Source organism: Aptenodytes patagonicus, chromosome Z (genome assembly GCF_965638725.1).
Source record: "Aptenodytes patagonicus chromosome Z, bAptPat1.pri.cur, whole genome shotgun sequence".
NCBI lineage: Eukaryota > Metazoa > Chordata > Aves > Sphenisciformes > Spheniscidae > Aptenodytes > Aptenodytes patagonicus.
In genome coordinates, this window is record NC_134982.1 from 39665122 (window position 1) to 39680289 (window position 15168).

Consider the following 15168-nt stretch of genomic DNA (forward strand, 5'->3'; position numbering starts at 1 on the left):
AGAGCAGCAAAGGGAAAAGAGCTGCATTTCAGGAAGAGATGTACTGGGGATAAAGTGCTCCAGGAGAAGTCCCACAATTTCTAAACTGTTGAGACAAAAAGCCTTCCAGACAGACTCTGCTAGACCCAGCTCCACGCTCAACGAATGGGATTACCCTACCTCTTTAGATTGCTCTCCATCCAAGTAATAGATTGGCAAATAATAGAGGGGTTTATTGTAATGACTTTGTTATTTTCACCTCAAGCTACAAAATTCCCTCACTGTATCTCATAATGCTTAGGTAATTCCACCTTTACTATTCCCACTTTTTTTATTTTAGTCAGTCTGCCTTGCTGTCCAAAATATGACCATATACAAAATGAAACTTAATTCTTCCTCCTGTCTACTGCCTCTCCACAGTTTTATCCCTGCATATAAAAGCTTAAATTGTCTTCATTCTGATGAAACATACCTTTGCCCCTTTTTGTCAAAAGTAACTACATATTTTCTCTATTTTTGTCATACAGTGTTGCTTAAAGGCCTGTAGAGATGAAAAATTATATGCAGAGTCATAAAGCGTAACAACAGGTTAAAGGATGAAAACAGAATATAATACAGAACACAGTTAGGCATATGGAATATCTGCTTCACTGATAAATATTCTAGCACTAGATGTGCTGTCTCATTAATTACTGTTCTCTACAGATGGGTCTTCCACTCACTCTGTATCACTCCAAGTTGAAATCCTTTTTCAAAGTAGCAAAATAAATGAGAACTTAAATACTTTCAAATCAGGTATTAAGTTTGTGCATGACCCCACGAATGTACTAGGTAGGATTTCAACATTGCTTTTCCTACAGAGAATCACTTTCAGGCTAGTTCTGTAAAATTTAAATTTGTTCTTTTCACCAAAGAAAGGTGTTAATCAGACACACATGATGTATGTAAAGGCAGTTTACGTTCAGATAACAAAAACCCAACTGAACTGAAGCTATTTAACAACTGTGCAAGTTAGGGACAAGGCTACTGAAAGGATTGGAAAAGTCTGTTCTTTAAAAAAAAAAGAAAAAAAATCTAGGGATGACAAAAATATAGGTACTATCATTCCAGAAAGTGTATTATGCGTTGCTCAATAATTATTTCCATTAGAGTGTGGCGGTTGTAAACAGCTGGCAAACCTAACTAACCACTGATGTGACGGTAAAGGGTTGGTTCTGAGTACACAGTGCACAAAGACTTCAGATATGGTAAATAGGTTTATTCTTTTAAACAAGTTTTCTTGTATTTTCTCCATATTTGTATGGGACTATTAAAGGCAGAAAACAAACTATTTAACAAACCATGAGCAGAGAGGAACCGAGTGGGACGCAGGCTTCATTTAATTTAATAGAAGTTCCCCTCTACTCTCGTTCACAAAGTTATTTTCCCATTCTTCTTTTAACTCTCAATTGTTCTTTGCCAAGTCTTTATGCATTCCCCACAAGCAGCTCATGAAAAATGTAACTAACATTCTTGCCTTCTTTAAAAGTAGACATCCTGGGGATGTCCTTTAGGACTGTGTGGATGTAAACTTTGTCCTTGTTTATCTGTTCTCCCTTTTTATAACTCATTTTATCGCAGCTGAAGTTTGGCCTATGAACTTTCTGGGGCAAAGATGGTGATTCTTCCAGCAGACATCTGCCTTATTGCAGGTGCTATAAAGCAATGAAAAAAAATGAACCCTGCCTCAGCAACTCCACCTCATTATCACTCTGGAAGGCAAGATGATGTTTGTTTTCTTTCACCCTCTGTACTACTGTCATTCAAACAGATTTTAAAATCTGCCTAATGAAATGGCAGAGATACCTAGTTTTCACAGTTCTGTGTGAGATGGGGAGAAAAAGACATGTGAGCAGAAGCCACCAATGATTAACACTGCTTTGCAGCCATGCTTCCCACAACGTAGCTGCCATTAGTTAATTTCTACTACTGCCTGTGGAGAAGCCTGCTCTTAACTCCCTCACCAGCCCACTCTGCTGCTTGGTGGGACTTAATGAACTGGACTGGTGTAGAACAGCTGCTTTCCTTCAGGCAGCATTCTCAGTGAAGTAAAAAAAAAAAAAAAAAAAATCCACAGGGTCTCACTTGGTCAAAATGATTCAAGCCACATGGGTTAGACCAGATGTGAATTTTCTACAAGTAAGTATTTGTTCTTCAGTTAAAGTACCAGGAATCCATGCACACTATCACTCCCATGCAAACACAGCTTATCTTTTCCAGACTCCTGAAAAGATACTAAGCCTCCATAAATTGTGCAAACCCTTAAGCCAAACCACCTGAGGAGAGTGCCTGTTGAAAAACAGTATGTCTTCTTCAAGCAACATTTAAAAAGAGCCCTCTTTGAACATTAGGCAGTTGCAATTAGATTCAAGGTGTATGTGTGGTAATTGCCTAGTCTGTTGCTTCTGTACTAGAGCCCTCTTTGCCTTTGAGTGCCTGCTCTGCTTACAGTCCCAGTGAAACAATGCTTCTTGCAGTTGCTTCTGCTGAAGCTTTACAGCTTCACTCTTCTTTCAGTTCACACTGTTTTTCTCTCTATCAAATGTTTGCCCAGCTGCTGCAGGTCACACTTTATGAAGCTGGACTTCTGCCCATCACCCTCACCTCTGGACCTTGCTGCTGCGGGGGGTGGGGTCTAGGGGGGGGCAGTGAATGGCTATTACTAAGTTGTTCTTTCTTCCTACAGAACAAAATTACCTTAGTGCCACTAGTCTGCTTTGCAAGAAGCAGCTGTAACCTTGAGAGGAAAACTCTACCCGATGTTTTTCTTATAATAACGCAATCTGTAACTCAAAATAACCAGAAAGACAGACAGGTATTTATTTGTACAATGCAGATGTAATTAGAAATGGTCCCATAGACCTAGAAAAATAAAGGTCTGCAGCAAAGAATAGAAATATCCAGGGTGTATCTCTTCTTTCAGAAAGCTGAAATTATACTGGTCTATGCTATGTTCTTTTGTCATTCTTTTTCTTTGCACCCTACAGCAGTACAAACTAATGCAGCACCACATGCTGCTTTATATAGTGTTGGCTGTGTTTTCTAAATTATACATATCAATAGCTGTGCTATTAAAATATAAACAGTAGACCTTATCTTTTTTGGGTGTACTATGCTGAATGCTAGCATAAATGCTAGATCATTAAACAAGTGCAACTGATAATACTGTATCTTTCTTTTTTCCTCTTTATATAATTACTGTTTGAAGTTGGTGAAAGTAGTTTTCTTGTAGTTCTTTGAATAATTTTAACAACTTTGTCGGGATGCTCTCCCAGGAAACAGTTAAGACATCCGCACATTAGATTCTTCCAGCTCAACTGCTAACAGAATGATTTTCTGACCCAAGCTGAATGTGATCTCCCTTCATTTTCCAAAACTGGATTCAGGTGACTCCATGGCTTTCAATTAATTTTTCCTCCATTTGAAAACATTTATGCTGAAGTTTCAGCAGTAGCCATGAATCCAAGCACTTTGGTTCTTCTGTCTATCTCTCTGAGAAAAAGAATTTGAGACCTGTAAGTTTGGTAGCAGCCATTACTCCAGGCAAAGCCACTAAAGATAGTCATTTGAGTATCTTTGCAGATGTACAAAGTGCTCAAAAGTCTGCTATTGAAAACATAGGGCCCAGTGCAGCAAGAACTCCAGTAGCCAAGTTTCAACGTCTGCAAGAATAAGTACCCTACATGCAGACATTAGACACAGGGTATAAGCCAATGCCAAAAGTGATGCAGCAATGCTGCTCATACATGTTTGCAAGCTCTAACAATAGGTAGCTGGTTTCCTATTCAGGCAAATTCCCTTTGCTCCTGGGCAAAGTGACTCACACTTATGATACGCAGTTTTGAACAGGTTACATAAAGTGCTTGTAATACACTAAGCGGAAGAGCCGCAAGATATGTAATAACAAGAAACAAAGTCTAATTGTATACGTGTGTGGCAGCCTTTAGATTACAAGTAGAGATTCTGGTAATCTAATAGGAGGTTTCCACAAGTGCACTCTCTCTCTCTCTGCTTTGTTTTCTGGTGTGATTTTCTTCTACATGCTTAATGTGCTTTGAGAGACCTGTCTGTGCCCCATTCTTGCCATCATCCTAGCATCAAGCATCAGGATGCTACTGAAATCTGTTTTGTCAGGAAGCAGATTTAGGGACTACCGTGTGATTGATGACATCGCAATACAAAAGCTGCATGTGTGTCAGCAGCTTCTCACAACAAAGTCTGGAAAATATCAGGAGGAAATGAAAAACAGTGGCTATTGCATACTCCAGATTTCAGTGACAAGACTGTGATGGATATCCAAGAGAAGCTACAGTCTGGTGACTGCATTTTGTTGCCAGGCTCCCTTGCTACTTTGCTTAGGATCTTCACTCATGAAACGAGCAAATAACTACAGCTTCTCTCCACCCCACCTGCCCCTGCCACGTTTCTTTCTGAAAAAAAAAAACCCAAAAAACCCAAACCCAAACCAACTCAAAACCAAACCAACCAAGCAAAAAAACCCCACCCTCAAAGAGCTGGCCACAGTTTGCATAATTTAAGATTTCTTTGATCTCAAAGTTATTTGAATCCTCTACCCTAAAAGCTGCATTCAACATATATCTGTGAAGTTTCTCTTCCATTAACTAAGTTCTTTGATTAGAGTGATTGAAATTTTTTAAGGATATTCACACTGTAAACTTAGCAACTCCTTGAAATTTACAGATACAGAGAAAACCCAGGAGGAGTTTCAGAGATTATAACGCTTGTAGCAAATGACTGCAACTGAACAGCCCAATAGACCCACCTTAAATAACACCACCACCGCATAAAGAGAGGATATGCAAGGGAAGGTTGCGGTTTTCAAAAGAAAACAAAAACAAAAAAACCCATACAGTTGTGTTCCATCACCTCTCAAGGACTTTGACTATAGACAATTAAAAGCCAGAAGAGCATTTATGTCAGATTGCAGTGGCAGAAAAACTAAAAGCTTAAAAAAAAAAAATTTGACCTGAATGAAGAAGCATGACTCATAATAGAAACTGTGCCACTATCTTGGTCTAGTTATGCATTTCAGAGCCTGAAAGGATGTTGTAGCAATGCTCGTGCAAGGCCTCACACAAAGTTTTAGTAATGTAAGACATTTCCTTGGAGCAGCAAGGTGTTTACATTCATGCAGCTGGCAAGTCAGTTTTTCTTCTGCCAGGGAAGTGGGCCAAAACTTGACTATTGTAGGAAATTTAAGAAATGCAGATTTAAGTAATTCAGGTAAAGATGTTACCTACCTCTGTTTTAGCTGAGCTGAACAAAATTGTAAAGAAAATATTGGAAGAATCTAAAGTCCCAGAAATGCAACTGATATGCCTACAGATTACTTATTATTCTGGAAAGCTTCATCCTGGATGAAGTCAGAGATGCTCTCTTGGAGAAAGTTTGTTTTTACCCGATGGAGGTGAAGTTAAAAACAATGAAAAACAGTCATTACTACAGATGTTTGTTATATATGGATAGCTCTTATAACTAATCTACATAGATTCAAACACCTTTGGAACATACTGCTACTGCACAGCAAAGATGTCAAGAATCAGAAATAAACTTTTCCACTATAAACAAGATTCCTTTTTCCCCCAGGACGAACAGGCAAGTAATCCCTTTGGGAACGCTCCAAGGCCAAACTATTCTAAAGAGTTACAGCAGGCCAAAATACACTGATGCATACACACAGAGAAAGGACAAGCACATTTTGAGGACTGCCCATTTTCACCAGTGAATGATTCAGCTACTTTTTCTTAGCACAGAGCTACAAACTAATTTATCACAGCTAACTAGCCCTCAGAGATGAGGTACACTAGATGAGAATATCACCCTCAGCAGTGCACACCCTGACAGTATGAACAGCGTGCAAAAGGCAGAATTACAGAACGAAGATGGAACAGAAGAGGGAGTGGATTAAGGAGTCTTTCGTTCCCACTTATTCTGCATCTGCAACTGATTCCCACGTCACTAGGTGCAACTGCAGCTGTATGTCCTTTCCACATTAGTCAGTCCCGTCCAGTCCAGCTGCTACTCAAAGCAGTATCTACATCATCTGCTCTGGAGTCTTCAGAAGTAAGGGGGAGTGAACCACAAGGAAAAGAATGTGAAGGTTTTCTACATGCCCCAGCAGAATATTGTTTTTCTTCAAACAGCCGTTAGAAATAAATTGTTTTCTGATGGAAATGGGGTTTAGTAAGCCATCATTCATCTCTATATCAATGGGACAGATTGTATTGGCTAAGGTAAGCAGTTTCATTTACACTAGATAAAAAAACCTTTATCTCCAAGACAAAAATACTAATTTTTTACACTTGCATAAAACAGATTGATTAAAAAAATATTCAAGTATTTGCAATTATTTTTTCTAATTTTCCCCCAGGTTTCTCTTACGAGACAATTCAAAATTCTTAATAAGGTATATTTACATTTCCAGATCAAGCAACTAAAACAGTGCTTAATATATATTGATTAGTTAGGCTTATTTCTCACTGGATCTAGCACAAGGAAAATGCCTCTGAAGCCAAGACATTTATTTAATTTTCTCTTACAGGTCACTGGATTTTACATCACAAAGCAGATGTTTTCAATGCATCACTTTTCCTGTTTGTATGTAATTTTTATATATATATATATATATATGACTAAAGCTCCACAGACATAATTTTTGCATGCTATTATGGAAGATGAATGGACAGAAGGTACAATTAGGCAAAATGAAAAATTGTTTAAAACAAAAAGCTATTTTGCTTTTTAGATCAGATTGAGGATTGCTCCCCCTCACCCCCCACCCCATGCAAGGAAAATGTAACCTTTCAGCAGGGCAGTATTAGTGCATCCCTTATCCCCAGAGATTTCATTTTATTTTGGGCATTACGGACATTCCAGCATGCATTTGAGTATCATGTATGTTTTGCCACAAAGCGACTGCAGAGCCTGAATCAGCAAGCCCCTTTGCAATTGCTGGGAGAGGAAAAAGAGGCACACCGGCATTTTGCTCTGTGAGAAGATAAAGAGCCCAAGGAATATTTTAAACTTAAGACCAAACCACACAGCTAATGACAGAGTTACTGTTACCAAGTCTTCATGTGGAACCAGTGGGTCCCACAACAGGAGACGATGGCAGGATGACGTTAACTCTGCCTTCACTAATCTCTCTGCTTTGCAAGGGTGACCTTTTACCTGGGGTGGAGTTGAGACTGAAACTGTCATCACATTTCAGGATGATTATCTCCCAGAATTATCACTAGAAATCCCTTGAATTACCCACATAAAACTTGACATTACAAAACTTTTCTAATGTCTGTGTTTCTGAACTACGTGCTAGTTACTCATTCTGCTTCCAGCTATACTATTGCTCCATTGAAACCCTGCATGCCCACACCTCATGACACAACTTCTTTGGCTACCAGACCTCTTCAGGGGAGCACATCACTGGTAAGAATATTCCAGGTCAAAGATACACACCAGTACCACAGGTCCCATGCCACACAGTCCTTCATAAATTTATGGAGTCCCATCTTTAACAGCAGTTATAGGGCTGCCCTACATTAGACCTCAAACCAGAGCAGAGTAAAAACCAGAACTGCCACAATTCAATCCAAGGTACTGTCCTTTGCTTTTCTAAGCTGAACATCACAAGCTTCTTCACCTTTATTATGGTTTGGTTTTTTTTTTTAAAAAAAGTGGAAGTGAAGCCTCTGAGCAATGAGAATGGGTTAGCAAGCACGGTCTGACCTCAGAACTGCATGAGTATCTCACCTAAGTGCCTCCACTGCAATCAAGGGCAGTGGTAGATGGGAACAGGAACTGCCCAAGTAGCTGAAAAAGCACCAGCTGAGGAAACAAGCTCTTCCCCAGCCCAGGTTTCTGGAGAAAGTGGCACAGAAAGTCACAGGTCAGAACTGCAAGTATTTTCCAGCCAAACAAACCAAGTGCAACAACGTATGACTGGAGAACTGTAAATGCAATACCTGTATAAAAGAGCGAATAAAAGTGACATGGGCAATAAAAGACAGGCGGGTCTTAACTGTAAACAAGATTTCAACAGAGCAAGTTCTCCTTGTGAAAGTTACCTAAAAATATGGAATTAAATGGGAAATGGCATGAAATGCCTCTGTCAAACACAGGTCGTGCCAGGCTCACCCTGTAATCAACTTTCTACACATATGCAGTTGATTCCTCTGGACTTCTGTAAAAAAATATGAAACAATGTTACATGGAATACCTGGGGAAGGTGAGAATTAACAGAAAGTGCAAGGTTTGTAAGGAATTTGGCTTAAGACAAAAGATATATTGTTAAAAGTGAAACCATCAGGCAAAGACATGCTACCAGTAAGCCCTGCATGGATAAATTTTGGGGTCAAAATTTATTAATTTTTTTTATTAACGTTATCACAAAAAGCAGGAGCATAATGATAATATTTGGTGATAACACTAAACTATGGGGCATATGCAACACAGGATCTTGAACACAGAACAACTGACGGTGTAAGTATAAGAAAAGTAATTAAACTGGCGTAAGATACAAGTACAGGTGGTTCAGGGGAAAGAGCAGAATTTGGAGATGATAGTCACTGTGATCTCCCAATGCGATGTGGTCATGAATCCTAAGTTTTGTCAGAGATGTATTTCCAGTAAATACACAGAACAATTTGTGCCATGGTGAGAAGTCTTTACAAGGCTTCCTCTGGAATATTGTGAATTTAGAGTTGAACAGGAACAGAGAAGAGCATGTAGGATGACTGGGGGGAATGGAAACTCACCTGTGGTGGGACTACCATGATTCGTCTTGTCTAGTCTAGCAATATAAAACTGCAGAAGTGTCTACCTCAGGCACTGAACTTTTCTTCCTTTCTCGTACTAAATGTCAAGAACAATTCAGACTTCAATACTTTAAAGTCATAAACTCAAAGACTGAAGATAACCTATAGCTAAAAAAACCCCTATATCTATATTTAAAAAAAAAAAAAAAAAAAAAAGGCATTTTCTCAAACATTATGTCCTTTCATTTCTGAGAAAATTATCTGGAATGTTAAGGCCACCCAGATACTGAAAACATAGCTGCCAACAAAAGAGGTGGGAAAAGAAATAGTAGCTTATTATTCTCCTTGATTTCACCAGCAGTGCTGTAGGCAACGCTCAAAAATGAAAAACACTAACCCATAATATATACTGTAGGGGCACGTGGATCTCTGTGCTAGATAACAAAAATTAAGAAAAAAAATCACCAATTCTTTGAGGTGATCTGTCAAGAAAATGATCAAATCCAGCAGCTAACAATTTGGTTGTGTAAATATGTATAGAAAAATGTGCATTTATAGCTCCCCTTAGTTATCAACAGTGCTAGGTGGACCTAAATAATGCTGGTCCCAGACAATCAGCAACAGAAAAACAAAAACAAAACCAGTATCAGCTACTGTTACAACATCTAAATAGCCCTATGCGGCTACCGTTGATGCATGCTCCTACATTAAATATGTCCTCTCTTAAACAAGTTTTCTTTTTTAAAAAACAAAGCAAACAAAAAGTATACTGTTTGTCAAAGCACTGAGGAGGTGGTAGGGTAGGTTTGTAGTCCAGACATATCGCATAAACATTCAAAGCATTTGGGAACTTACTGTACTAAATTTCTGACAATGGTGTTTATGCCCAGAGGCGTACCTGTTGCTAAGAGCAAAGAATTTCCATCAATCTAGCAAGAGTGTATACTTTAAGCTTTACTGAACAAGCTTTCAAATAGTCAGCTCTGCAGTGGGTAGAAATGTCTTATGATTTCACAGAAGGAATAAAGTACTTTCAAAAAATCCATGGAACGTGTTTTGTTTGTTCTCCTATTTAGTCAGTTCTGAAATATATTTCACTTACAGCAGGTTTTAATTACCAACATGAAGGGAAAAACATGAAATGAAAAGGTTGTAAGTCTTATTTACCTTCTTATATGTTTTCTCTTCATTTGACTTTCCAGCAGTAACATCTCCATTTTCAGTAACAGACGACATCTAACAACAGAAGCTTAAGTTATTAACAAAGTAGTTGCTTTAGAAAAGTAAGTGTTCAGAAAACATCATATAATTTTTATCCATTTTTTGCTAAATTTAAACTTTTTAGAGGACAGCAAGTCACCAAGATCAGTGACATATCTAGGATATTCCTAGAAGGATTTTCCAAGCAGACTAAAAAGACAGCACTGCCCCAGGCATATATCCAGCATACGACTGATTCTACATGACCCTCTATTTCTTTTTCCCCACACCAGTACGCAGGTCCAAAGGAAGACACTGCAGTGAAATCTTGCTCCTCAGCAGACCGCATGAGATGATCTTGAAAGGTACAATAATGAGCAAAACTATGAAGCTTGTGAGGAGCCAGATATTCAGTGACATGTCTCAGAGGTCCAAGGCCTTTGGCTGCATTGACACACTGTATTTTCTCAAAGGAGCAAGGAGATACTTGACATTGCATCTAAACACAGCTGTAAAGCGACGCTAGATCAAGAATAAACCACTAAGTTAGAGATCCCTTAGGTCAGACACTCTAAGCGTGGCTGCCAAAGTGAATAAAACAAAAAGCTACAAGGACGTGTTTTAAAATCATTCTACATTTTGCCAACACTTTCACAATGGAAGTATACATACCCTTGTGAACAACAGGACAAGTCATCTGGAGCTGAGAGAGAAGATCAAGCCATTGGTATTGTTAATGTTTTCCAGAACCTATTAAAAGAAAAATCTGTTATCACTATGCCATCACAAATGTACATCTCTCAGTATAGCTTTAGATTTCCTTTTTCTACTACTCTTCAGCCCAAGCAAGAATCATCTCAAATAACTTGGTTACTAATGGGTCATTTAATGTACTTAGAAACTAGCAATACTACACAGGATAGAATCAGCGCAGCCTAATTTCCCTTTGCCCTAGATATTTCACTACTGTGGCACAAGCAATCCTACAATAAAACGTTTATGTGGAACAGTAGACATACATGCTCTGGAGTGTTGTGTAATTACATGCTCTCTTCCATGAGGGCTTTATACTAAACCTTATAATCTCCACTCACTTGGGATAGGCCGTATTTATTTCCACCAAAGCCAAAAAGATAAGCAATAGGAGTGACAGTTTGGAGGGCTGCACACTGAATAGTCATAGATAACAAACTCACTTTGGAAGTTTTCCATAATGGTAGTTACTATCAGCATAATTGCTGCGAGTAGTCTTGCTGAGGTGAGCTATTTCATAGTTAAAATGGTTTGACTAAACATATGAGAAAATATTACATAATCAAATATTATTTGATACTTTGGAATCAGCTCTCCCTCCCATCTTCCACATCTGTTTGAAGCCACATCAGTAAAGCTATTCTTCAATTTAATTTCTCAACCACACCAGAAGAAAAAAAAATCTATTTTGTCTTTAATCAGTACAAATAGCATCTTGTGCATAACTAAAAATTGATTTTAAAAAACAAAATATTCCCAGGCTTCATTCACTGAATTTAATTATCCAGTAATCTGAAAAGTATACATAACACCAGTAAGAAACCTTTTCATAAAAGGCTTCAAAACAGTATTTTCCTCCTCTTCAGAGAAGCAGACTATGAATTGCACCTGAGACAAAAAAAAGGACAATAGAAACCTGGATTTTCTGAGGACGAAACAATGCCTCCTTAGAAAAACTCTAACATTACAAACCAGTATTTTCCTACTGCAGCTAGCTACATTCTTCATTGTAGCCTTCATGCAATTAGTGTATCTTAATCAATAATTCCTTTACTTGGATGTGCATTAGCATCATCCTACACATCAAACTCCTACTTAAAGGCAGTTTTGATAGCTTTTAAAACTGAGTGTAGTTCATCTAGCTATACTTACCTATACTCACACATTTAATATTAATTAATACTGATCCATGCTTGTAACTCTGTCAGTACACAAACACAGACATCAAGAACTTCTGTTAAAACAGCTTTTGTAGGAAAAGAAATGTCATTTTAATCACTAGTAGGAGGAAGACTGTTTAATCAACTGATCCATGGGTAAAACCACCAAAAACCTCCAAACTGTTGTTCTCCTCACATCCCCAAGACTATCGATACAATACGATGTTCTACTACTCCCAAGACTTCCTAAAATATGATCATACATACTCAGCAAAAGCCAAATATGAATGCAACATGAGAACTCCCTTTCAGTACGAAGTTAGCTGAGGAATGCTTCCATGCCAGACATGGAAGCAAAGACTTGTTTGTTCCTAGCATAGTCAGACAAATTATTCAAGAACACTTTATTCATGTGAAAATACAGCTTGTAATATTGCCAAGGATAGGAAAACAGACAATGAGATCCCAAATTCAGTAATTACCAAGTACAAAAACTCATACACCATGAAGAAGGTAATTTTTTCCTATCTATGCCAGTTTATTTCATTCCTAGATGCATCTAGAATAGAATTATTCCAGTTCCTAATCTTTTGAGAAACAGAGCACAGAGCTCTAACTTAACGGGTTGTGTTAAACATCTTCCACGATCTTCGCTGTGACAACCGTCTCCTAATCCATGCTAATAATTTTTTGCAAAGCAAGTATTATTTTGTGTATTTTCTCCCTGCTCTGCAGCTACTGAAATGGTACAGGGTGCCTTCTCACGTGCTTTATATTGTGCATAGCAAGAGCTACTGTCTCAGTTCCGCTGAGGTTTAACAGTACAAAGACAGGTCACAACTTACATACAGTCTTGGACCTACTTCCAGGATAAGCTACAACTACTTATTTATTTATTACAATAGCAGGAAACTACCATAACTAAAGCATTGGATCTCTGCATGTATCTGACAAAGTGCAGGCTCACAATAAAGTAAGGGGGGGGGGGGGGGAGGGGGAGGCAGAGGAGGAAAATATTTAGTCTCAAAAATACTGTAGGTATTCAGTGAAAGACTGGGCTATAAAAGATCTCCTGTTTAGCTTAGATGCCACATATCCCATCTAATGACAAAAAAGAGAAACATTAAAGTCCGGTAGAAATTTAAAGAGTATTTTTCCCAAATGCTCTTGAAGAGTCAACGTTTTGGTCATGAGTCTTATTCGCAGCAAAAACTAGCGTGGCCTGTTCAGTTCCTGAGACACAAGTCTACAGCCTTCAATTCCAACTTTCTGCTCAGAACATCTCCTTGTCCTAAATGCAGACTTAAAAGAATCACACCTACTCAATATATGCTTCAACCTTTAAGCGAAAAAATCTATGTTTTACAGTTTAGTTTCTCCCACTGGAATTGTGGAATCGTACGCTTCTTCACTAACACAAACTGCAGTTTCCATGGTTCTGGGAAAAAAGTGCCATATTCATTTTCCTCTAAAACTACAGGGGTGCCTTTTTAATTTTTCTGCCTAGCCAGAAGCCCTCTATGTCAGCACCACCCTGCCCACCATGCAGCCGGAGTTTTGAGCACCGAGGTGACAGACAGCAAATGCAAGCTTCCTACCCAGCTTCTCTTTTTTGTTTTTGAATTTTTAATTGCATTTTCCTTATATAGCAGAAATTCACCTTTTACTGACAGCACAAGGCATTCATTTTGCCAGATTATAAGTAACTATCTGTTTTTACACAACCTTAATTGCTTTGGCCCAGCTCACAGGAACAGCTACTGGTACTAACATTTGAATGGCCTTTCAGCTCAATTTCAAGTGAACTTGAGAATTACCACCAACTTCAGTGAAAGCCAACATCCATGACAAACGCTGTCATTAGGTTCCTGCAGGCCTCATGCATTAATTCATCCAACCAAAGATTAGTTCTGCCTTCTTTCCATTATCAAGAAAACAATATTTGTTTGAAGAATGCATTTCTTAGCATCTTTAGATCATTTTCTTAAATCATTTTTTAAAAGCACTGATAAAACATGCTATTTAAGAATCACATTCCAAATACAAGCCACATAGCTTCTCACTACAACTGCCACCTTGTCCTGTCTGATAGTTAAAATCTACTTTTTTTTTCCTCCTAGCTTTTGTGAGAGCTATCTCCCCAGGTGTTCTACTGGCAGGCTTCTACAATGGCTAGAACATTCAGAAAAAGAAACCTCATTTGAAAGAAAATGTATTGCTATCATCTTTTCACCTGGCATAATGTACCATTTTAAATATGAGGAATAAAAAACAAACAAAAAGCAAAACAAAATGACACTTAAAATTTTCCAGTGGGCATAGGGAAAATACCAGAAGTTAAAGAATACAAGAAGTAATTATGCCTGTTTAAGACCAATAATATACAAATAAAATAGACTGTTTGGTGCACATTTTTCATCTTTAAGAGTCTGAAACACACAACTGCATTTTCAGGAAACACTTTTTTTTTTTTTTTGGTAAGTGAATGCACTGGGATGGAATACACAATTTTTTAATTAATCCAGAAATTTGGTTCTCATACTTCCATGCATTTCAGATAACCTATTTATTAGAGATAGCCACCTTCTAATCCTTAAACAGTTCTCTTCCTCCAGGAAGACACAAAACCCCCAGAATGGGGCAGCTGACTCCTCAGAAAATCACACAGAATCTCATATTAAATTCATTATTAAGGATAATTAAGTTAAGTTATCAAGGATATTAAGTCAGCAACAGACAAAAAATGGAGATGATCAGAATGATCATTTTATCTGTCCTAAGTAACTGGAAGTTTTCAACACAAGACTGCATACTTGACGATGGCAGTTTGTCAGCATGACATGTGAAGATGTTGCCAGGCATTTCTAATTCTATAAACAGTATTTGTAGTGTATTCCATTAAAAAGAGTCATCAAGTTAAATTCCTTGGTGGCCCTTGTCACTCCTCTGTTACAACTTTAAAGCAGCATCTTTTAGTACAACTATGAAAATCACAGCCATTTCATTTACTGCAAAACTCACTTTTACTGGTAAGATTTGACCGGTTATACTTTTCCTTGTGGTAGTTGTGAAAGTAGCTTGACAAGTCAGTTCCTCAATTCACTAAAAGGACTTGCAGATCTATATGGCAACATGTTTCCACCAAACCACTTGGGGGACAGAGTCATACACTGCCAGATTTCAGCTCCAGTGTGAAACTGCAAATCTTCATTACATAGTTATGTGGGAAGGCGAAAAACTTCTAAACCAAAAATGCTCCACAG

At 38.1% G+C, this 15168-nt stretch overlaps 1 protein-coding gene across 3 annotated transcripts in view; it reads right to left on the reverse strand.

Moving 5' to 3' along the window:
- PIP5K1B (phosphatidylinositol-4-phosphate 5-kinase type 1 beta) overlaps positions 1-15168 on the reverse strand; it is a 119842-nt gene that overhangs the window by 73644 nt on the left and 31030 nt on the right. For 2 of the 3 annotated variants that reach the window (XM_076362761.1, XM_076362762.1), the window contains 2 exons: positions 10665-10742; positions 9960-10028 (listed from right to left, as the gene is read on the reverse strand). In XM_076362761.1, the coding sequence (XP_076218876.1) occupies positions 9960-10028 (69 nt within the window). In that variant the 5' untranslated portion in view covers positions 10665-10742. Of the gene's footprint in view, positions 1-7788; positions 7823-9959; positions 10029-10664; positions 10743-15168 lie in introns of those variants that run through there. The other variant, XM_076362763.1, reaches the window with a different exon arrangement.